The sequence below is a fragment of the Geotrypetes seraphini genome, chromosome 5 (assembly GCF_902459505.1).
Source record: "Geotrypetes seraphini chromosome 5, aGeoSer1.1, whole genome shotgun sequence".
Lineage (NCBI taxonomy): Eukaryota > Metazoa > Chordata > Amphibia > Gymnophiona > Dermophiidae > Geotrypetes > Geotrypetes seraphini.
The window spans coordinates 204,674,519-204,698,693 of NC_047088.1; the positions used below are offsets into that span (position 1 = coordinate 204,674,519).

Genomic DNA, 24,175 nt, shown 5'->3' on the forward strand with positions numbered 1-24,175 from the left:
GTGGTTCCACAGCTTCCTAAGTTAGTCATCTTTATATTCTCTAACTTAGGGAACTTAGGGAAAGATTGCAGATGAAGTCAGAAAAGAAAAAGATCTTAGCCAGAGAAGGGGTGGATAAGCAAGTCCTGCTATAGTATGTGCAGCTAGTGTTAGTCCTTGGGTCGCTAATAGAATGAAGCACAGAAGATTGCTGAGTGATTGTAGAGCTTAAGAACTGGCAGGAATGGGCAGACTGGATAGGTTGTATGGTCTTTATTTGCTGCCATTGTCTATGTTTATGATATCCCAAACAAACGAAACTGTGGAAAACTAATGTTCTTGACGCTTCTTTTATTCAATTAATCCTTTAAAATACAATGTCCACATTTGTCATTGAAGATCCTTCAGTGACAATTGTGGACATTGTATTTTAAAGGATTAATTGAATGAAAGAAGCGTCAAGAACATTAGTTTTCCACAGTTTCGTTTGTTTGAATTGTCCTTTTTCTCCTGTGGAAACTTGGGTCTTCTCTTCTTGCTATGTTTATGATACCAACAGATTTAAATATATGAAACTGCTCTATGGATGAAATGGGCTGCAGTCCTAATTACTTGGTTTCCTTCATATTTTCTCTTCAGTAACAAATCCTTGTGGAAATAACAATGGGGGCTGTGAGCAGATCTGTGTTTTAAGCCACAGGACAGACAATGATGGACTGGGCTACCGCTGCAAATGTAGACTGGGGTTCGATTTACATGGGGATGGGCGCCATTGTGTTGGTAAGAAAACATGTTCATGAACACTCTTATTGATGTTAACTGAAAGGATTATGAATGTTCCAATTTTTGCTTTGTTTTATAAATCACCATGTACAATGATCTCATGCTAACAATGGCATATTTTGGCTGTTTTAAAGAAACATAAAGGCTCTGAATGACTGCTTCACATACAACCCCTTTTTTACCTTTTACACTATTGAAAATAAATTTATAATTTATGGTGAATTGTTCGGAGTACCCAACATTTAAAAAATGGGTTGAGCAGTAAAACTGTAAAACCCTGCCTAGTGGGTTTCTCTAACTAGGAAAGGAAACTAGGGATTAGAAGTCAGTGGCTGCCATTTTGAATCCAGAGTCAGACTGCTTGAGCCCACTAGCTACCATGGATGATCCCCCCAGGGAAATCCTGGCGGTTCTTAGAAGGGTCAGGGAAGATGAGGAGAAGGACAAGTGGAGATTGGATAGAGGGTCTTGATTGTTGGGATGAGATTGGCTAGGGGGCTTGTAACAGCACGAGTGGGGTTTGAGTTTTTGGGTCTGGAAACACACAGCCAGACATGACCATCAATAGTACAGAAAAGTTATTTATTGGCTTTAAACAAAACACTCCCTGAATCATTTCTTTACAGGATTGCTTTACAGGATCAGGCACACAGAAAAACAATCTCTTGATTTGTCAAAAAATAGTCCTGAGCTGAGCTGAGCCTGGAGCTGGTACTGCCACATCCCAAACACAGACTGCAAAAAGTAGCAAGGTTTGATCCTAGCCAGACCTTAGAACAGGACTCATATGTAGCTAGTACAAAGAATTGGTATACCTCAGCCAAGCAGAGTGTCTGGATGTAGAAATCTAGGAGTATGCTGGGGCCACTTCTTCCTCCTAAGCCCCTGGGGCTTCTCTAACCTAGTTCAGGCCCTGTCTTATGTACTTCCTGGTAGCTACTTCCCTGACTTAAGGGTTACCAGACGTCCGATTTCCCCGGACATGCCCTTTTTGAGGATATGTCTGGGGGTCCGAACGGCTTTTCAAAACCCGTCACTTTGTGCGGGTTTTGAAAAGCTTCCAGCTAGCAGTGACGTCGGGACGACATCTGCGCATGCGTGAATGCAATGCGTCATATCAGGCATGTGCAGATGCCCTCCCAACAAGCAAACAGGTTGAGGGGGTGGGGCTGGAGGTGGAACGGGAAATGACTTTGGTGGAATGGGGTGGGGCCTGAACTGGGCAGGCCTGGGGCGGGGCCATGAGTCCGGATTTTCATTCTGGAAAATCTGGTAACCCTACCCCGACTCCTGCCTGTGTCGCTTCCCCCTAAGGAGGAGCTACCTACATTAAGGTGGTTCTGACGATGTGAGGAAGTATCCAACAGAAGAGTGGTAGTGTCCTATAGACTCCCTCCAGGGCTCTTGATTGGGGAGGTGATCTTGCCCAGGTGAGGTGCTTTAGTTAATTAGGGGTTCAGGAAACGTGATTATGATTGTTGGGGAATTGGGAGGGGTTATTTTGATTGTTGGGGATAAATCATGACTGGAGAAATGTAAGGGGGGAACAGAAAGGAGGAAAGGCTGGAAGCAGTTATACTAATGAAATGCTTATAGCTCTGCTGCACCTATTGCCCTCTCTTGAGGAGGTGGTATTCACAGCAGCCCTGTGGGCAGGTGTGACAGCTAGCATGCGATCATGACCTGCACACTAGCTGACACTGATGAGTACTCCTCTGCTCTGCCCCGTCACACAATCCATAATTTATGCAGGAAACTTTGCACCCTGCCCATGTTCCTCCCAGAGTCTACCCATGTGTATGCTCACCTTCAAATTATGAGCCATCACATTTAGGCTCCATGTTATAGAATAGCATGTAGATGAAATACTGATATTTACATGAATATGTGCGTTCATAATGCACCTACCCCCAAATTCTGTATATGGTGCATGTAGCCAATATATGCATACAACTTCATTAATTGATTGATTGGCTTGATTGTCTCTGATAATTGTCAATTAACACCTATTAACAGACACTAATTAGCGTCAATTAGAATTTATGTGCACAATGTGGTAGGCACGTTGCACAAAGTGTTAAACACTATATCAAGTGCACGAATCTAAAAAGGAGTGTGGCCAGGGGCAGATCATGGACATTGGTGCATAACTTAGGCACAGGCATTTAGGCTTGGTTGTAGCTGGCCTAATTGAGTGTACCCACAAATTATGACAAGCACTGACGCTAAGCGTGATTCTATAAGATGTGCATAACTTTTATAGAATTGTGCTTAGCGCTGTACTAGTCGGCACTGATTTTTAGGCGCCGTACGTAGAATCAGCCCCTTACTGGCCTTTTAGCCACATTCTTGGTACTAAAAAGAGACACTGCAGCAGAATTACATTCAGAATGTGCTTAGAGTTGAACTTCCCTAAGTAAAGGAGGCCTACAAGTCTGTGTGCAGTGGAGTGGAAACTTGGACTATATCAGCATGGGACTGCAAAATGCAAGAACCAGTGGGTAAATTTAACTCTGACTAATGTGTATATGTGGGAGCTGGCAAAAATTGATTTGCTTATTAAAATTTACTTACTGCCTCTTTTGAAGAAATCCACCTAATGGCGGTGTGTAACGAGAGCAATCTGGGGATAGGCAATAACAGTAATAAAGCTAGAAGTGAGAGATGGGAAATGGCAGAGGAGGGGAGGAGATCTCAGACAGTGATCTTAGAACTCGTTTTCTTCTGTCTCCTATCCTTGTGGTGATAGAGGGTGGAGGTTTCTCCTCTTTGCATCATTTTTCAATTTAATTTATTAAATTTCTCGGCATTACAGAACAAGCACAGTGGCATTAAAAAGCTTCTATTGCCTTTTGGTTAAAATAAATCCCTTCAATGTCATTCTTTTCTTGGTTTTTTTCTTCTTTGTAGCTCTCCAGCAGTTTTTACTCTTTTCATCACAATTAGCTGTCCGCGGAATCCCTTTTAACCTCTCCACCCAGGAAGATGTGATCATTCCTATTACAGGAAGTCCCTCCCACTTTGTTGGGATTGACTTTGACGCACAAGAAGAAACTATTTTTTATTCAGACACAACTAAAGATATGATTTTTAGACAAAGAATTGATGGAACAGGTGAGAATGACTTTTTTTTTTCTAATAATCTCTCTGTCAAACTAAGGATTGCAAAACAGTACTAGTCTATTGCAGCCAATACAGTATATCTTTATGCTTTTTCACTCCATGTATTTTGTTTTATCCATTCATAGACATGTCAATTGACTTTAGGCTTAATTAGTATGCAACTAGTTGAGTGGTTGTGGAAAACTCTTAGAGAAAATGAAGAAGGGGATGAAAGTAGAAAATCAAATAGGAATCAGTTTAAAACTGTGTGTCCCTTTTATAATCACATCCTAATGTGGGACTTTCTCACGCTAAATCCATTTCTAGCTAATCAAAAAAACATAGATGTCCAAAAATCATCCTAAATCAGGATGTCCAAGTGCCGATAATTAAAATCATCTTTCTGTACATCTAGCGAGGTGTTCCAGCCTCTGTACGTTCAGAGCACGAGATGGGCATGGTGGAGGTGTGTTATGGGAGGGCTTTGGGCAGTCTCAAGGGCAGGTTATACATGGACGTCTTGCAGTGATAATCAAACATTTTGCAAGACATCCTGGACAGAACTTTTTCTTTTGGAACTAGAAGGGTCTAGGTGCCACAAAGGTGCACAAATTGAACAGATAACCACTGCATGTATCAAGGTAAGACACCCCCCCAACTCCCCCAGTGGTCTCCTCATACCCAAAAAGATCAGTAGTCTGGGCATCCCAATGGTCTGGACGTCCAGATAGTGGATTAAAAAAAATAATAAAAAATTATTTTGATGTATGGTGGTTTGCCTATCAAAGATAAGCATTATATCACTGCCAACTTTGGATGTATAGTGCCATACGTCCAAATCGGACTTAGGTACGTTTTGAAAATGCTCCTGCATGGTACATATCAGAGGCTGAGTTAGGAATTTATATGCTGTTAAAATCAAATGGAATGACTGATCCACATTAGTGGATTTTCAACAGCTTTATCAAGAGGCAGTCCCAGGGAATATGAGTTGGTCATAGAAGAAAACTAGCAGGCCCATATTCAAAGCAATTTAACTAGCTAGAAATGGCTCCTTGCTGGCTAAATCGCTTGTTCGGGGCTAACTGGTTATATTCAGTGGCACTTGGCTGGTTAGTGTCACTGAAAATGTCTGTTTAGCGCCCAACTTGAAACCACTTGCTAGTTAAGCACTGATATTGAGCATGGGAAGTCGCGCACTCATGAAGCTCAAGGTGTGAAAAATAACAAAAAATGCAAAATGGCGCTAACTCAGCATTTAACCGGCCAAACCACATAAAGGTCAGGCCTAGATATATGCAGTTTCCCATAGCCAGTTAAAAACTGGATGCCACTCTTAACCAGTTATTTCTTTGCTGGCTCAGTAACCCTAGAAATTCAGTGCCGGAGCTTGGACATGGTCTAGCACTGAATTTCTAAGGTCTGTGGTCAGGAAAATGCTGAGTGCTGCCAGTTGAATGTCAGATCTTAGGGATTTAGATAATCATGCATTATTTAGTTCTCTAAAATATACGTGATTCAAAATATAGAAACATAGAAGATGACGGCAGAAAAGGGCCATAGCCCATCAAGTCTGCCCACTCTAATGACCCACCCCCCTTGATTTTACCCCCCTAGAGATCCCACATGTGTATCCCATTTCCTTTTGAAGTCTGGCACGCTGAGGTGGAAGTTCAATCACCTGAGGTGGAAGTTCATTCCAATGATCAACCACCACTCCTGTGTAATATCTTCATGACCACAAATCTGTTCATATGCTTATTGAAAGTTTAGATAATGAATGTAATGTCTTATACATTGTATCACTCGTAGGTAAAGAAATTCTCACAGCTAATAGGGTAGAAGGTGTTCAAGGCCTGGCATTTGATTGGATCTCAAAGAACCTCTATTGGACAGATCCGAGATATAGAAGCATTAGTGTCATGAAATTGGCTGATAAATCCAGACGCGCCATTGTTCAGAATTTAAATAATCCTCGATCAATAGTGGTGCATCCAGTTATGGGGTAAATATAACTGTACTATTTTTACACAGTTAATACAATGTAAGTTACCAAGCAGTGCTTTGGGTGAATCTCTTCACAAGGATGACTAATAAATCCTAATAAATAAATTCATTTCATTTTAAGAGGTCCCATAGACTTGTTCCTTTGTAAAGCAGAGGAACGATAGGTAAAGTTTCCCTTATCACAATTTCTCTGTTCTGCTTATAACTTATTACCCAAATATTTTCTCTTCTGTCCTCTACTATCTTTCTTCATCTTGCTTTGGCACTGATGGCTCTGTTAGGAACAAAGTGCAATGATATTGACTTCAGCGTGAATCTATCTATCTATACACATGACTGAATAGTGTTTACAATTGCAAAGATTGTTTTCTTTTATGCACTGATGAGCGCACACCTGGACATTAAAAACACTAGTGTAAAAATATCTGTGGTATGCAAAATGTAAAAATGTGAACTAATTTTAGCACAAATTGTATTCTAATTTGATATGGAAGAGAGTGTGGCGTAGTGGTTAAAGCTACAGTCTCAGCACCCTAAGGTTAGGGGTTCAATCCCTATGCTGCTTCTTGCCTTAGGCACATTAGATAGATTGTGAGCCCATCGGGACAGAGTGGGAAAATGCTTGGAGTTCCAATCCTTTCCCTAAAAGGTAATAGATTTGATATACTGCTTTTCCGTGGTTACAATCAAAGTGGCTTACACATATTATATGGAATATAATATGGAATTATTTGGAAAAGCGGAGACTCAGAGGAGACATGATAGAGACTTTCAAGATCATGAAAGATATAGAGAAGGTAGAAAGGGTCAGATTCTTCAGCCTATTGGGAACCACAAGAACAAGGGGGCACTCGGAGAAATTGAAAGGGGACAGGTTTAGAACCAATGCCAGGAAATTCTTTTTCACTCAGAGGGTGGTAGACACCTGGAATGTGCTTCCAGAGGTTGTAATAGGACAAAGTACCCTACCGGGCTTCAAGGAAGGATTGGATAATTATCCCAGGACAAGCAGGCAGCATATTCTTTACGCATGGGTGACGTCACCGACGGAGCCCTCGGTACGGACCTTTTTAACTAGAAAGTTCTAGTTGGCCGCACCGCGCGTGCGCGAGTGCCTTCCCGCCCGACGGAGGAGTGCGTGGTCCCCAGTTTCTTCATTTCCGCGGAGCGAAGAAGACGCGTGGTTTTTCAACGGCCGTTGAACTAACTTTTTTGCCTTCCCGCTCGCAAATTTTTTCCATTTTATTTTCATTCTACCTTCGGGTTACCTTTTCTTTTGATTTGTAAAAAAAAAAAAAAAAAAAATCTTTAATTTCTTTCCTTTTTTCGTCTTTGCCCCGGTGGGGCCTGTTGCCATTATACAGGCCTCGGGGTTTGATTTTGCGGAGGCTGTATTCCCATTCATGCCCCCGCAGCCCGGTTTTAAGAAGTGCCAGCGGTGTGCACGCCCGATCTCCCTCACTGACCCACACAATTGGTGCTTGCAGTGTTTGGGTACGGAGCATCGGGCGGACTCCTGCACCCGCTGTGCCACTCTTAAAAAGCGAACACTCAAGAATCGCCAAATTCAACAGAACATCTTATTCGGCACCGGGTCGGCGATGGACTCCTCGGCATCGACGGCGGTACCATCAAAACCGACACCGACTACTTCGACACCGCCCGACCCGACATCGGCGCTGCTGGCGCCAGGTAAGCCGGCTAAGAAGCCTTCCTCTTCCCTCGAGCGCCCGCCAGCCACAGTGGCGGCACCGACTTTACCGGCTTCACGCCGGCCCCGAAAACGCTCCGCCCCGATTTCGGTGAGTGCCTCGTCATCGGCCTCCTCATCGCCGGGGCGTGGAGCGGCACCTAAGGAACCGAAACAAAAGAAAGCGGTTCCAGTGCCACCCCTGGATGACCGCATCGCGGCCATCCTCCACACACAACTCCAGGAACAGCTGCAGCATCAACTCCAGCACCTGTTACCTACTATCTTAGCACCGCTCCTTTCGGTTCCAGACCGGCCCGAGCCCCGTGCCGAACAACCGGTATCCACCCCATCGGTACCCATCAATACATCCATGCCGATTCTCTCGGCTGAGCAACTCCACGCCCATCCTGTGGTTCGCTCCCATACCACTACGGATCCGCCTCGGGACCGGGCGGGGCACCGTTCTTCCCGGGACCGGGATCGGCACCGGTCTTCCTCTTCCGGTACCGTTTCGGTGCGCTCTGGTAAATCTTTATCTAAGACCCACCATACCGAGCCTTCCACCCCGGTGTCTCGGCATGCGCACCCGGAGGTCCGGGACCCGGACTTATGGGAAGAATCCCCCCCCGGTACTGAGGAGGATCTCTCCTCATCCGATGAGGACCCCTCAGCACCCGATACCACCTCCAAACCTGAGCAATCCTCCTTCTCAAAGTTCCTCAGGGAGATGTCAGCAGCTTTATCTCTCCCTCTGGAGTCAGACTCCAAAAAATCCCAAGCCTTTCTGGAGGCTCTGGATTTTGAGCAACCACCTAAGGAGTTCCTCAAATTACCCGTACACGACATCCTACGGGAGACTTTTTACAAAAATTGGGAGAACCCTCTTACAGTACCCGGGGCTCCCCGCAAGTTGGATAACCTCTACCGAGTTATCCCGATTCCGGGGTTCGATAAGTCCCAATTGCCCCATGAGTCTCTTCTAGTTGAATCCACCTTGAAGAAAACTCAGGGCTCCAGCGTCTTTGCCTCCACCCCTCCTGGCAGAGAGGGCAAAACCATGGACAAGTTTGGCAAGAGGCTCTATCAGAATGCCATGCTGGCCAACAGGGCGAACAATTACTCCTTCCATTTTTCATTTTACATGAAACACTTGGTCCAACAGCTGTCCGCCCTCCAAAAGTATCTTCCGGAGAGAAAGATTCCACTTTTCCAACAACAAATTTCTGGTCTTCTTCAGCTGAGAAAATTTATGGTCCGCTCTATCTACGATTCCTTCGAGCTGACCTCCCGTGCCTCTGCCATGGCTGTCGCCATGCGCTGCCTGGCCTGGCTGAGAGTATCGGATTTGGACATTAACCACCAAGATCGTCTGGCCAACGCCCCCTGTCTCGGGGATGAACTTTTTGGAGAGTCCCTGGATTCCACCACCCAGAAACTCTCGGCCCATGAAACCAGATGGGACACCCTGATTAAACCGAAGAAAAAGGCTCCACCTGCTCGACCTTACAGGCCTCAATCCTCCTATCAGCGCAGGTTCTCAGCCAGACCACTCAATCCGCCTTCACAACAACCTCGGCGACCCCGTCAGCAACAACACCATGCCCAGGCTCGTTCTCAGTCCAACCAACCCAACAAGCCTCTTCAACCTGCAAAGCCTTCTCAGCCCTTTTGACTCTTCTCTCCAGGACATAGCCAGTCTTCCACCTTCATTGCCTCTTCCACAACCAATCGGAGGCCATCTCCACATATTCTTCAGCCGTTGGGAGGTCATTACATCGGACCAGTGGGTCCTCAACATCATCCGCCACGGCTACTCTCTCAACTTCCAGACTCTTCCACCAGACAACCCTCCCGTAGAGTCTGCTTCTCACTCCTCCCAAACCCCCCTCCTCCTGAGGGAGGTCCAATCCCTCCTTCTTCTCAATGCCATCGAAGAAGTGCCTCCGGAACAAAGGGGTCAGGGATTCTACTCCCGCTACTTCCTGGTTCCCAAGAAGACGGGAGACCTCCGTCCCATTCTCGATCTCAGGTACCTCAACAAGTATCTAGTCAAGGAGAAATTCAGAATGCTCTCCCTTGCCACGCTTTACCCTCTTCTTTCTCAACACGACTGGCTATGTTCCCTGGACCTCAAGGAGGCCTACACTCACATCCCAATCAATCCAAATTCACGTCGCTACCTGCGGTTCCAGGTACAACACCGCCACTATCAGTACAAAGTACTACCCTTTGGCCTCGCTTCATCGCCCAGCGTGTTCACCAAGTGCCTTATTGTGGTAGCGGCCTTCCTCAGGTCTCACAACCTCCAAGTGTTCCCCTACTTGGACGATTGGTTGGTGAAAGCACCTACGTCTCCACTTGTGCTACAAGCCACTCATCACACCATCTCCCTCCTCCATCTCCTGGGGTTCGAGATCAACTACCCCAAGTCGCATCTGCTTCCCACACAGCGACTTCAATTCATTGGAGCAGTTCTCGACACCACACTAATGAGGGCGTTTCTCCCCTCCGACCGTCAACGGACACTGCTCCACCTCTGTCGTCAGGTGCTCCTTCATCACTCCATCCCAGCTCGTCAGATGATTGTCCTCCTGGGCCACATGGCCTCGACGGTCCATGTGCTTCCTCTGGCGCGGCTCCACCTCAGGACACCTCAATGGACTCTTGCCGACCAATGGTCACAGACCACGGATCTTCTTTCTCAACCCATCTCTGTGACATCGTCTCTTCAGCAATCTCTGCAATGGTGGTTGAACTCCTCAAATCTTTCCAGGGGTCTTCTTTTTCATCTGCCCCCTCACTCCATGACCATCACCACAGATGCCTCCCCCTATGCATGGGGAGCTCACCTGGGAGATCTACGCATCCAGGGACTCTGGACCCCTCAGGAGCGTCTACATCACATCAATTTCCTGGAACTCAGAGCCATGTTCTATGCTCTCAAGGCCTTCCAGCACCTTCTCTGTCTTCAGGTTCTTCTCCTGTGCACAGACAATCAAGTCGCCATGTACTACATAAACAAGCAAGGCGGCACCGGTTCTCGCCTCCTTTGTCAGGAGGCTCTTCGCATCTGGACCTGGGCCACAGCCCGCAATCTCTTCCTCAAGGCTGTCTATATCCAGGGCGAACAGAACTCCCTGGCCGACAACCTCAGCCGCATCCTTCAACCTTACGAGTGGACTCTAGACCCTACCACACTCCACTCCATTTTTGCTCGCTGGGGCACTCCGCAAGTGGACCTCTTTGCAGCTCCTCACAACCATCAGCTGCCCCAGTTCTGCTCCAGACTCTTCTCTCATCATCGTCTGACCCCAGATGCATTCCTGCTCGACTGGACGGATCGGTTCCTCTACGCTTTTCCTCCCCTACCTCTGATGTTGCGGACGTTATCCAAACTCCGCAGGGACAGGGCCACCATGATTCTCATCGCTCCTCGGTGGCCTCGCCAACACTGGTTTTCCCTCCTGCTTCAGCTCAGCTCCAGGGAGCCCATTCCTCTTCCTGTGTTTCCTACTCTACTTACACAACAACGTCAGTCTCTACTGCATCCCAATCTGTCTTCGCTCCACCTGACAGCTTGGTTTCTCTCGGGCTGACCTCCCCAGGAAATCTGTCTCAGCCTGTCCGTCTCATTTTAGACGCCTCCAGGAAACCGACCACCCTCCAATGTTACCATCAGAAGTGGACCAGGTTCTCCTATTGGTGTCTGCAGCGTCATCACGATCCCACCTCTTTGCAGGTGGAAACGATACTGGACTATTTGCTCTCTCTATCCGATGCTGGCCTCAAGTCTACCTCAATCAGAGTCCACCTCAGTGCCATCACCGCGTTTCATGAGCCTATCCTCGGGAAACCTCTCACGGCTCATCCACTGGTCTCCCGATTCATGAGAGGCCTCTTCAATGTCAAACCACCTCTGAAACCTCCTCCTGTTGTCTGGGACCTGAATGTGGTTTTATCAGCCCTCATGAAACCACCTTTTGAGCCTCTTGCCACAACTTCGCTCAAACTTCTCACCTGGAAGGTGCTTTTCCTCATTGCCATCACCTCTGCCAGGAGGGTTAGTGAGTTGCATGCACTGGTAGCCGATCCACCGTTCACTGTTTTTCACCATGACAAAGTGGTTCTGCGTACCCACCCTAAGTTCCTTCCCAAAGTGGTCTCAGCTTTTCACCTCAACCAGTCCATTGTGTCTTTTTCCCGAAACCTTATTCACATCCTGGGGAACAGGCGTTACACACTCTAGATTGCAAGCGTGCCCTGGCCTACTATCTTGATCGTACAAGCGCCCACCGCTTGTCCCCTCAGCTCTTCCTGACCTTCGATCCTAACCGTCTAGGTCGCCCTGTCTCTAAACGGACGCTGTCCAACTGGCTCGCTGCCTGCATCGCGTTCTGTTATGCTCGGGCCGGTCTGTCACTAGAAGGTGCTGTCACGGCCCACAGGGTTAGAGCTATGGCTGCTTCTGTTGCTTTCCTCCGTTCCACACCCATTGAGGAAATCTGCAAGGCGGCCACTTGGTCCTCAGTTCACACATTCACTACTCACTACTGCCTGGATGCATTCTCCAGACGGGATGGGCACTTCGGCCAGTCTGTACTACAGAATTTATTTTCCTAATGGCCAACCATCCCCCCTCCCTCTTTGTTAGCTTGGAGGTCACCCATGCGTAAAGAATATGCTGCCTGCTTGTCCTGGGATAAAGCACAGTTACTTACCGTAACAGGTGTTATCCAGGGACAGCAGGCAGATATTCTTACGTCCCACCCTCCTCCCCGGGTTGGCTTCTTAGCTGGCTTATCCTAACTGGGGACCACGCACTCCTCCGTCGGGCGGGAAGGCACTCGCGCACGCGCGGTGCGGCCAACTAGAACTTTCTAGTTAAAAAGGTCCGTACCGAGGGCTCCATCGGTGACGTCACCCATGCGTAAATAATATCTGCCTGCTGTCCCTGGATAACACCTGTTACGGTAAGTAACTGTGCTTTTCCTGACAGACATGGGGGTTGAGGGATACAGATAGAGGTAGAGATAAGGCTAAGGGGATTAAAAGGACTTAGACGCCAGTCACCTTACAGATCATGGACCTGATGGGCCGCCGCGGGAGCGGACTGCTGGGCGCGATGGACCTCTGGTCTGACCCAGCGGAGGCGACTTCTTATGTTCTTATGTACCTTCTCTGTTCCGCTAGGCTTACAATCTAACACCTCTTCCCCCTTATATCAAGCTGTGCTAGAGGTTTTTAGTGTGGTCTGGCAAGGTAAGTGCTCCAACGCTCATAGGAATTCACGCTAAAAACCTTTAGTGCATCATGATAAAAGGGGCCCTAAGTTTTTGTACCTGGGGCAACGGAGAGTTAAATGACTTACCCAGGGTCACAAAGAGCTGCACAGATTCTCAGCCCACTGCACTAGCCATTAGGCTACTTTTCCACTCTGAATATGGGACTACATGCTAAAATGTAACACACATTTTTTACTTGCAATCACCATAGAAAATAATAAATAAGGACAATATCTAAAATAAATAAATATACATAGGTAAAAGCTCATATATACACATAAATACATTAAAGATGAATGGGAGGTAGTCATAGTGTTATTACACACCCACAAGGTGTATTCTTCCCACTTCCCTCAGGGAAAATCCTGGCAACCAAAGCCTGCATCAGGGCTCATACACTCGGAAAGTACCGTGACAGCCTAAATGTATCATAAAACCATCAGTTTTCATTATATAGGCAGCAATAGCATCTATTGTATTTTCATTCAAAAATATTCAGGAGCTAAGGATTTAGCTCAGCTTTTCACACATTCCATAGGTTCTCCCAACAGTGGCCAGCATTTCACAGATAAACTGCTGCTGTTTCAGGGGTTTCAAAATGCCACTGTTTATGCATCAACACTCTACTTGTCCTTAAAAAATGCAAAAAAATTCCAAAATGCAAAACAACCCCCCCCCAACAACAACAACCATAAAACCCTTCTACAGAACATTTTTAATCTTCAATGACATTATCATATGAGGGTCTAGTACAACACCCATAACCCTCAGAGAGAATTCCAGTACAAATTCTTTATCTAGGATCAGAAGCCTATCACTATCAAAATCAAGAGACAGTGGATGAAGCCACAATAATTTGAGTTCCACGCATTCATTTTTAAATGAAACTGATTTGCCCAATTCTCCATCCTCAAAAAGCAAGAGCTAATTTCATGCATAATATCAAGTATTAATGATGAAGCTTAGCAGTTGCTGCTGTGTGGATAAACAGTGCCAAATTGAGTTAATTAATCATTTTCAATTACATGATTCAGATAGTAGGACTGGGATGTTCCTGGGACCTTTGGCAGAGCTGATCAACAGTGCTATTCAGGTAACTCTCCAAACAATCAAAAGGCTGTCAACTGGATAGTTCTGGTATATGAAGATCAGTAAAAAGCAACAAGCAAAAAACAAGAGGAATTGACCCCGAAATATCCACAAAGAAGAAAATCCAGAGAAAACCAAAAAACCTCTGTGGAGTGACAATGTTCCTAAATGGACTTTATTTGAAAGTGTCAAAGTTCCAAAGGTACACTGAAATCATCCACATAAAATAATTCCATCCACATAAAAATAAATCATCCACATAAGAGCCTTAAAGGACCTAGTCTGCTAGGAATACAGGACCCAACACGGTCCGCGTTTCGACAAAAAGTCTTCTTCAGGGGTCCCTGGGGGGGTCCTATAAAGGTGAGTACGTGGGAAACAATTGTGTGGTGAGCCGGAAGTGAGGGACCTCTGAAGAAGACTTTTTGTCGAAACGCGGACCGTGTTGGGTCCTGTATCCCTAGCGGACTAGGTCCTTTAAAGCTCTTATGTGGATGGAATTATTTTATGTGGATGATTTCAGTGTACCTTTGGAACTTTGACACTTTCAAATAAAGTCCATTTAGGAACATTGTCACTCCACAGAGTTTTTTTGGTTTATATGAAGATCAGTGTCAGTATTGCTGGTAGCTAAATAAATGCCAGCAGCTGCTGTATACCTGGGTATTCAGCACCGATTTCTTGATATGACCTTACACTGAATATCCAGGTATAAAGGTGCATGACAGCTAGTATTTAAAAAGCACTGAATACCCTAGGGGAGGAGGGGAGATGGCGCTGAGCTGTTATGAGGGAAGGCTGGAACTCTGAGCTACCCCAGAGAGAGTGGGTAGGTAGGACTCTGATGTGTCTCTGGGGAAGGTGGAGCTGATGATTCAAAACCTCATGCTACCTTTCACCTGCTAGCTCTGAGATAAGTACATAGGCTAAGACATCATGAGGCTGACATTCAGACCATGGGAAGCAGCCCAGTTACCTCCTGCAGTCAGACGCAAACCCAGATGTTCAATACCAAGGCTATAATCGGCCACTGCCATTGAATTTCTGAGTTAAATGCAGGCCCTGAAGGTTTATCTAGCCAAGCTGATTTTCATCAGCTGGCCAGCTAAGACATAGTGGCCAAAGATAGACCTGCTTTTCAGTCAGGTCTGTCTGGCTGCTAAACTTAGCCAGTCACCCAATAAATATTGGCGGTGACTGGCTATGTTGCATGAATATTTCTGTCGACTGGAGTTGGAGAGCGAGGTGAGTGTGGTGTGACCCAACCCTTGGAGGGAAGGGCGAGGTGTGGAAGGGGAAATGGGTACATGAAAGAACGTCACTCCCCTACATTTGGCCTATATTCTCCCTGTCACTGCATGCCAAGGGACAAGTGTCGCCTTTTGCGTGCACAACTATCTCAGATCTTTGGCAATCTACACAAAAGGACAGAATCCCCAGCAGAAAAAGTAATCTCCTCTTCTGCATCAGCAGAGAGGTTAAGGCAGTCGAGCACAGAGGCTTACCGGAGAAGTGGAAGAGCATCTTGCTTTGTTTGGCATCTAGGGGCTACTTTGGATCATTCCTAAGTGACACTTGCAAGATTTGGCTCTGTTCACTCTCTCCCCAGCCTGAATCCAGTGCCGAGATCCTTGAATTTAGCTACTGGGGGAGGGGGGTTTGGGAACCTCAACCCTTGTGTAACCCTGTCCGAGGAATGCTCAGGAAAAGGCACCTGCATCCTGCTCCAATGCTCTTGGGACTAACTGTCTCCCACTTTCTGCTGGCTAAATAGCTGGCTTTCTCCTGCTGAATATTAGTGGTTAGCTGGCTTAGCAGTATTTAGCCATTTGGGAGCCATTCCTGGCTGGCTAAATACCACTGAATATCTGGCGGCATGCTACTATGTTCTTGGCTTATAATTTATTATGATCCCATCAGGAGGTAACATAAAATCATTCTTGAATTTGCTTCTATAAGCTCCAGCTCAGTATCTGATTTGACACTTTGTGATTTTTTTCCCCCCCTGTAATAAAAATATTTTTTCTGCCTTCTTCTCACCTCTAGGTATATATTCTGGACAGACTGGTTCCGCCCTGCCAAAATCATGAGGGCATGGGGTGATGGATCGCATGCCCTGCCTATTGTGAATAGAACACTTGGCTGGCCCAATGGCTTGGCTATTGACTGGAGGTGAGCTAACCCCTCAGAGCTGCATGAAAAACCAAATACATTTACTTTCCCTTCATTGAACATACACAATACAGTACTTAATAAATAACTTGTTTTGTTCAGTAGGAAAATATGATGAACATTTAAAGCCCTATTATGTTTTTTCATATATAATATATGGTGTTACATTGGTCTCGATATTCAGCTGGCACTGGACTTATAACCAGAATTCAATTCTGGGCTATGTCTGGGCTCTGGCATTGAGTTTTCCAAGTATATGGAGCTGGTGAAAATACTGTATAGTTGGTTAAATGGGACATTCATCGCTTAACCAGCTATAAAGGACTGCATAACGATAAGACCCTTTTGTGCAATTAACATTAACTGATTAATGGGTCCTTTTACTAAGGCCGCTAGCCATTTTAGCGTGCGCTAAATGCTAATGCGTCCATTATAGTCTGTGGAAGTGCTAGCGTTTCACGGGCTAAAACGGCTAGCACGTCATAGTGAAAGGACCCCTAAGTGCTGAATATTGCACTTAACTGGTTAAGCGCCCATTCCGCCCCCCACAAAGCCCCCATAGTTAAAGGTTAATATCTAGAAATGAGGAAGAATCAGGGGAATGAGAAACCTACCTTCCTGTTTGGGAAAGAAGAAATATGTTGATAAGGAACAGTCGTGCGATTAAGAGTAAAATGCTAAGAATTTGTTGTTTAATGAACATGACAAATGTTATTGTTGAGTTTAATGGAAAGAGAGAGAGAAAAAAAAAAAGACAAAATGCGTGATGCTGATGCTTAGCAAAGATGGTTCCGCCTCTCTTAGGCACCAACTAGGTATTTTCAGTGGCACAGTCCTGGCTCTTAATATTCAGTGGTTCCCAGGTCAGTCCTGCAGTACCTCCTTGCCAATCAAGTGTTCAGGATATCCACAATGAATATCCATGAATGAGATCTGATGCATATAATGGAGGCAGCATGTGCAAATCAATTTCATGCATATTCATTGTGGATATCCTGAAAACATTACTGGCAAGGGGGTATTCTAGGACTGACTTGGGAAACACTGTTTGAAATCATTTTTAATATTGTGCACATTGTTTCTATTGTTCTTTCTGCTGCTTTGTGGTGAACTAAACCAGACAATATTCATCCTGCAGCAATCAGCTATTTAAAACCCCCTGAGAACTGCAGGCAGCACTAATCCCAGATATTCAATGTTGGACCGTTCCCAGACACTGGTATTCAATATCCAGGTCTTCAGAAGACCCAGAAATTTGGGTGGCCAACTGATATTTAGTGGTTGCTTAACTGGGCAAAGGTAGGACCGCTTTTTATACGGTCTTACCTGCCTTATTACATAGGTATGCATGGATCAGTGGTGAAGATTGCCTGTGTCAGCATTAAGGAAAGGAATTAAGACTTATTGTATATACTGCCTTTTTGTAGTTTTACAACTACACTCAAAGTGGTTTACATACAGTACTTCACGCATTTTCCCTATCTGTCCTGATGGGTTCAAAATCTGTCTAATGTACCTTCCGTCTCTGCAGTAGACCACACTTACTGGACAGTGCCATGACAGTTGTACCAGATTTTCAATGGCACTGTGTGGTTAACTACTGCTAAAAATCTGGGGAAAGAGCATTCACCATAGTTTAAGTAAGCAGTAGCTTCTCCTGCCTGTTAAAACCACACTGAATATCAACTCAACAGGGCAAAATAAATAAATAAATTAGCAAGCATATAGATTACCTCAGCACTATCTATATCAGGAGTTCTTAAACTGGGGTTTGTGAACCCCTAGGGAGTCCATGGATGGGTTTCAGGGGGTCCTTGAAGGTCAGATAAAAATTAACATTTATATTCACTCTACAGCCTGGCACTGTTGATTTTTCTCACAGATAACGAGAAAGTAGATGTATGTGTAGTATGTGTCAAGTTAGGATAAAAATATGTACTGGAAAAAACTTGTAGAAAACAAAAGGAATTGACCCCTTTCCATTGCAAATGCAAGCAGTGTCTCACTACACAATTGTTTCCCACATACTCACCTTTATAGGACCCCCAGGGACCCCTGAAGAAGACTTTTTCTTGAAACGTGGACCGTGTTGGGTCCTGTATCCCTAGCGGACTAGGTTCTTTAAGGCTCTTATGTGGATGATTTATTTTTATGTGGATGGAATTATTTGATGTGGATGATTTCAGTGTACCTTTGGAACTTTGACACTTTCAAATAAAGTCCATTTAAGAACATTGTCACTCCACAGAGGTTTTTTTTTTGTTTTCTCTGGAGAAAACTTGTACTATAACTAGGGCAAATTGTAATCTGTTAACTGTATATTATGTATGTTAGACTGTAACCTGTTCTGAGCTCTTTGGGGAGAACGGGATAGAAAACAAAATAAATAAATAAATAGTAGTAGTAGTTGTAGTAATGGTAGTAGAAAACAAAGTAGTAGCAGCAAATCCGTTTTAATTTGCACAAGAGGTTTGTATTTCATAATTACCGTATACTGGAATATAAGTCAATCCGAGTATAAGACGAGGTACCCTTTTCCCCCCAAAAAGGAGGAAAAAAGGTTGATTCGAATATAAGTTGGTGTGTGTGTGTGTGTCAATATTCATGTGCCCTGCCAGGATCTGTGTCCTGCCACCCCCTTCCCTCACTCCCTCCCCTACCAGGCTCTGCACTCAGTCCCCCTCACTCCCTGCCAGGCTCTGCACCCAGCCACCTCCCTCCCTGTCCTGCTAGGCTTTCCACATTGCTTCCCCTCTCTACCCTACCAGGCTCTCCACCCTGTCCCCCATTTCCCCCTGCCACACTTACCACGCTGTCCTCCCTCCCTGCCTTTCCAGGCTCTCTACCCTGTTTCCCTCCCCCCTTGCCAGACTCTGCACCCTGTCCCACCTCCAGAGCAGGATTAATTCTTCGAGGGCCCCTAGGCACACAAGTACACTGGGCCCCCCTGGCCCACCCCTCCCTTACTCCGCCCATGTCCGGAGCAAGTAAGTGACATTGGAGGGGGATGGACCGGCAGAAGCAGTTATCGCGGAACCTTCCAGTAACAGATCCAGCTGCATTGCGGTTGATGCCGGGAGGGGGTGCCCATTGCCGTTCATGCCGGGAGAGGAGCCCGTTGCCGTTGATGGCAAGGTGAGTCATCCTCCTTCAGCGAGTCCCCCTCACAGTTTTGGGCCCTAGGCACGTGCCTACTGGGCCTATTGATTAATCCAGCTCTGCCCACCTCTCTCCTGCCCACCTGTACCTCTGCCCACCTGTACCCTGTCCTCCCTCTCTCCCAATGTCCTGCAGGCCTCCACTGAGCCTGCCGTATGACCTAGTGGCCCAGTGGTAGGCTGGGACATGAGGGATCCCTCCTGTCACCCATCCTGGCTGACTCTAACAATTTTTTTTACCTCCCTTGAGGGGTAGGTATGCACTGATCCAAATATAAGACGAAAACCCCATTTTTTTTGCCCAAAAATCTTGTCTTATATTCAAATATATACGGTATAATGAGTGTACATTACTTTTTGCAAAAAAAAAGGAGTGTTTTTAAAAATTGTTTACTTTAAGGGCTCCTTTTACGAAGGTGCACTAAGCGTTTTAGCGCACGCACCGGATTAGCGTGCACTAGCCAAAAATCTGCCGCCTGCTCAAAAGGAGGCGGTAGCGGCTAGTGAGCACGGCAATTTAGCACAAACTATTCCGTGTGTTAAGGCCCTAATGTGCCTTCGTAAAAGGAGCCCTAAAGTTTAATAATACTTTGTGTATGTCGTATACTGTATGTATTAGACATTAGACATTATATTCGTTGCATGCAAAGTTGTGTTTATGTGAATATTTCTGGGGAAGGGGGTCCATAGCTTTCATCAGATTCTTAAAGGGGTCCATGATTCAAAAAAGGTTACAAATCACTGATCTAGATAATGGGTGACAGGATAATCGTGCGCCAGACACCAGCGCGCTGACAATCGGATGCTGACAATTCAGCACAAGAAAGAAGCGCGCCGTGGGAAAATATTTGTTTTAAAGAGCTCCGAAGAGGGGTGTGGGGGGAATCCCCCCCACTTTACTGCATAGTGTTTGTGCTGCCATTGGGGGTGGAGCGATGGGGTGCACCCCCCCCCCCCCGCATTAAAGAGAAAATGGAACTAGTTCTGTTTTGTCTATAATGGAGGGTTCCAACCCCCCACACTCCCCCCAACAGCAGCGCGAACACTATACAGTAAAGTGTTGGTGGGGGGGTTTCCCCACTCACACCCCGGTTCGGAGCTCTTTAAAACTAAGTTTTCCCGCAGCGCGCTTCTTTCTTGCGCTGAATTGTCAGCACTCGATTGTCAGCGCGCTGGTGTCTCACGTGCAACTGACTATGAACCAGATAGAACATAAGAACATAAGCAGTGCCTCCGCCGGGTCAGACCATAGGTCCATCCCGCCCAGCAGTCCGCTCCCGCGGCGGCCCGAACAGGTCACGGCCTGTCTGAGTCACCAGAAGGGGCCCCCTTGCCACCTTGGTTTCCCATTGAGTCCTATCTTCCCATCGAAGTCCTAACCCTCCGGTCTTGCACATCCACGACCTGGTTGGATTTCTATACTTATTACCTGGTTAGCTTTCTATACCTGTGTTACATCCCAGAACCTCTCTCAGAAACATAGAAACATAGAAGATGACGGCAGAAAAGGGCTACAGCCCATCAAGTCTGCCCACTCTGCTTACCCACCCCCTGTCTATGCCCTAATGACCCAATTTTCTTATCTTGACCCTCGTAGGGATCCCACGTGGGTATCCCATTTATTCTTAAAGTCTGGCACGCTGTCTGCCTCGATCACCTGCACTGGAAGCTTGTTCCAATGATCAACCACTCTCTCTGTGAAGAAATACTTTTTTGTTTTTCCTTAAATTTCCCTGTAAATGTATTCTGCATCTTCAAGACAAAGATTATGTGTTTTGGGAACCTTCCCAATTAGAACTTTTTCTTAAAGGAAGGAAACAAGACTAATTACTAGCTTTCTTTAGTGGGGGGTTTATATAATAGCGTCCTAAGAGGTATATAGGTTTTTGAAGGGGGGTAAGTCTGTTCTTTTTTCTTCCTCTCTCCATACCTATTTTGTATTTCCTGTTAAGTTTATATGAATAATGAGATGTCTTCCTTCATTAGTGGGCTAGATGGATATGTGCCTAAGGACGTAAAATTTGGTTTTTGGATAGTGTATAATTTCTTTATAATCCATATCTTATTATGTTTGAATGAATGTAATAAATGTTAAAAATAATCAATAAAAAAAAAAAAAGAAATACTTTCTGGTGTCGCCATGAAATTTTCCGCCCCTGAGTTTGAGTGGGTGCCCTCTTGTGGCCGAGAATTTGCTTTCAGACCTTCTCGGCAATATCTGGATAGCACCTCTGAATATCCTTATAGACCACCTTGGCATTGTCCAGAGATTTGTAGCACAAACTGCAAACAAGGAACAATAATAGTTATTAATACAGTTTAAAAATGGCGTTTAGAATCCAAAAGTAGAGTAAAATAACTCAGCATAGGGAAAAACCCTTTTATAAACTTTCATAGAATCAGTCATTGCACCATCTTGTTAGAATAAATGATTTTTAAATAACTTCATAGATTCATAAGTAATTCTTAAATCTCCATAATGTGAAAATAAAGTCCAAAGTCCAAAGTTTTGTGAAAAGCTAATATAAGTAAACAGATTTAGTTTCAATGTCTCTGCAGCGGTGACCCAGTTTCATTTATTCTAACAAGATGGTGCAATGACTGATTCTATGAAAGTTTATAAAAGGGTTTTTCCCTATGCTGAGTTATTTTACTCTACTTTTGGATTCTAAACGCCATTTTTAAACTGTATTAATAACTATTATTGTTCCTTGTTTGCTGTTTGTGCTACATTTCCTTTGGAACAATATTCAATTTATTCAATTACCCAGTTGTATTATATTGTCCAGAGATTGCCATTGAATATGTTTACAGACCACCTTAGTACGATTAGGATAGTAAAAAATACAAAAAAACCACCCATACTTAAATATATAACACTACCTTTCAAAGTGTAGAGAGTGCTCAGATCCAATTGAATGGTACAAAGATCACAAGTGGGGTAACACCCCATAAGCTGTGCCTTTTAAACATTGTGATTTAATAAAAAATGGGACTCATCTCAAAATGGGTGTCCAATTGTTCCGGGTTCTGACGCGTTTCGCCAGACCGGCTTCCTCAAAGAACCCACACACGAAATGCTTTAAAACAGACGTGATCTCAGTTTCACTGAGATCACAGTTTCACTGAGATCACGTCTGCTTTAAAGCTTTTCATGTGTGGATTCTCTGAGGAAGCTGGTCTGGCGAAACTCATCAGAACCCGGAACAATTGGACACCCATTTTGAGATGAGTACCATTTTTTATTAAATTACAAAATTTAAAAGTTTGGCTTGTTGTTTGACCACTTAAGTGCTTAAAGTGCGGTGACTGAACATAAAAGGCACAACTTAAGGGGTCTTACCCCGTTTGTGATCTTTGTACCATTCTGAGCGCTCTCTATATTTTGAAAGGTGGTGTTATTTATTTAAGTGTGGGTGGTTCTTTTGTATTTTATATTCCACGTATCACCCACGTGGTATTGTATACATTTTCTCAAGTTTTAGTGTTTGGGTACTATTACAATAGTTCTACTGACTATCCTTACACACCAGCTTGATGATAGCCATATAGTGTCACTGATTACCCTTACAGCTATCTGGATAAAATTAGCATAGTAAAATTGCTATCCTAACTTAATCCGAATTGCAGTGTAAATATTGCCACTATTTGCATAGCAGGGGCACTCTGCTCTGCACAGATTTTCAGAAACTCTTACTGTCCCTGTAGCAGTGCTGAATATTCATGAATTATTCAAAACAAATGCAAACCTTAGCTTTTGAATACTGCAGTGGCGTACCAAGGGGGGGGGGGGGGGGGGCGGGGGAGGTCCGCCCCGGGTACAAACTCTGAGGGGGTGCTCCGGCGTCCGTTCACCCCTACCCCCCCGATGTCTGGTTCTTCCTCTCTGGCCTCCCCGCACCATTAAGAGTACCGAAGCAGCCTGAGCTGCTTCATGCTGTCCTCCGCCGCGGTCCCGCCCCCTCCACTGACATCAGAGGAGGGGGGCGGGTCCGCGCCGGAGGACAGCACAAGCAGCTCAAGATCGCTGACATCGTGATCTTGCTGCAGGCTGCTTCTACTCTAAAAGGTGCGGGGAGGCCAGAGGGGAAGAACCGGATGTCTGGATGGGAGGTGGGAGGGGGGAGGCGAGCGGTCCTTCGGGGTGGGGCGGGCAGGCAGGCCTTCAGGGGGAGATGCAGGCCTTAAAGGGGGGGGGGACAGACTTTTAGGGGGGGACAGGCAGGCAGGCCTTTAAGGGGGGACAGGGGAGTGGGACAGGCCTTCAAGGGGTGCAGGCCTTCTGGGGGGGTGCAGCCTTCAGAGGGGTGCAGGCCTTCAAGGGGGGTGCAGGCCTTAAAGGGGGGGACATGCCTTCATGGGGGGAGACAGGCTTTTGGGGGTACAGGCAGGCAGGCCTTCAAGGGAGGTACAGGCAGGCAGGCCTTTAAGGGGGGAGACAGGCCTACAAGGGGGTGGGACAGGCCTTCAAGGGGGTGCAGGCCTTCAAGGGGGGGGGACAGGCCTTTGGGGGGGACCCTGGTGTAGAAGTACACAGAGGGAAGGGGGTGTTCAAAGAGATGTGCATATGCCAGACTTTGGGGGGGAAGAAATAATGGGTCTGAAAATAGAGGAGAGGGAGAGAGATGATGGACCATGGGATTTAGGGAGGGAAGGAACAGAAAGGGAGAGAAATTGGACACAAGGGATGGTTTGGAGGAGTGATAGAGATACTGGATAGGAGGGTAATTGGGAAAAGAAAGGGAGAGCTGGTGGGCCCTGGGGTGGTGGGGAAGGAGAGAGAGATGCCGGATGAAAGGGTAGTTAAGAAAAGGTGGATCTGTGGAGGGAGATGAAAAAAAGGAAAGATACCAGACTTCCTGGGGAGGGAAGGGAAATGGAAAGGGAGGACAGAGATGGCAGATGGATGG

The 24,175-nt window shown here is 45.8% G+C and overlaps 1 protein-coding gene across 3 annotated transcripts in view; it reads left to right on the plus strand.

Annotated features, from left to right (window-relative positions):
• Positions 1 to 24,175, plus strand: part of LRP2 (LDL receptor related protein 2) — a 442,478-nt gene that overhangs the window by 118,182 nt on the left and 300,121 nt on the right. For all 3 annotated transcript variants that reach the window (XM_033945766.1, XM_033945765.1, XM_033945768.1), the window contains exons 15-18: positions 619 to 759; positions 3,673 to 3,876; positions 5,677 to 5,869; positions 15,982 to 16,107. In XM_033945766.1, the coding sequence (XP_033801657.1) occupies positions 619 to 759; positions 3,673 to 3,876; positions 5,677 to 5,869; positions 15,982 to 16,107 (664 nt within the window). The remainder of the gene's footprint in view (positions 1 to 618; positions 760 to 3,672; positions 3,877 to 5,676; positions 5,870 to 15,981; positions 16,108 to 24,175) is intronic.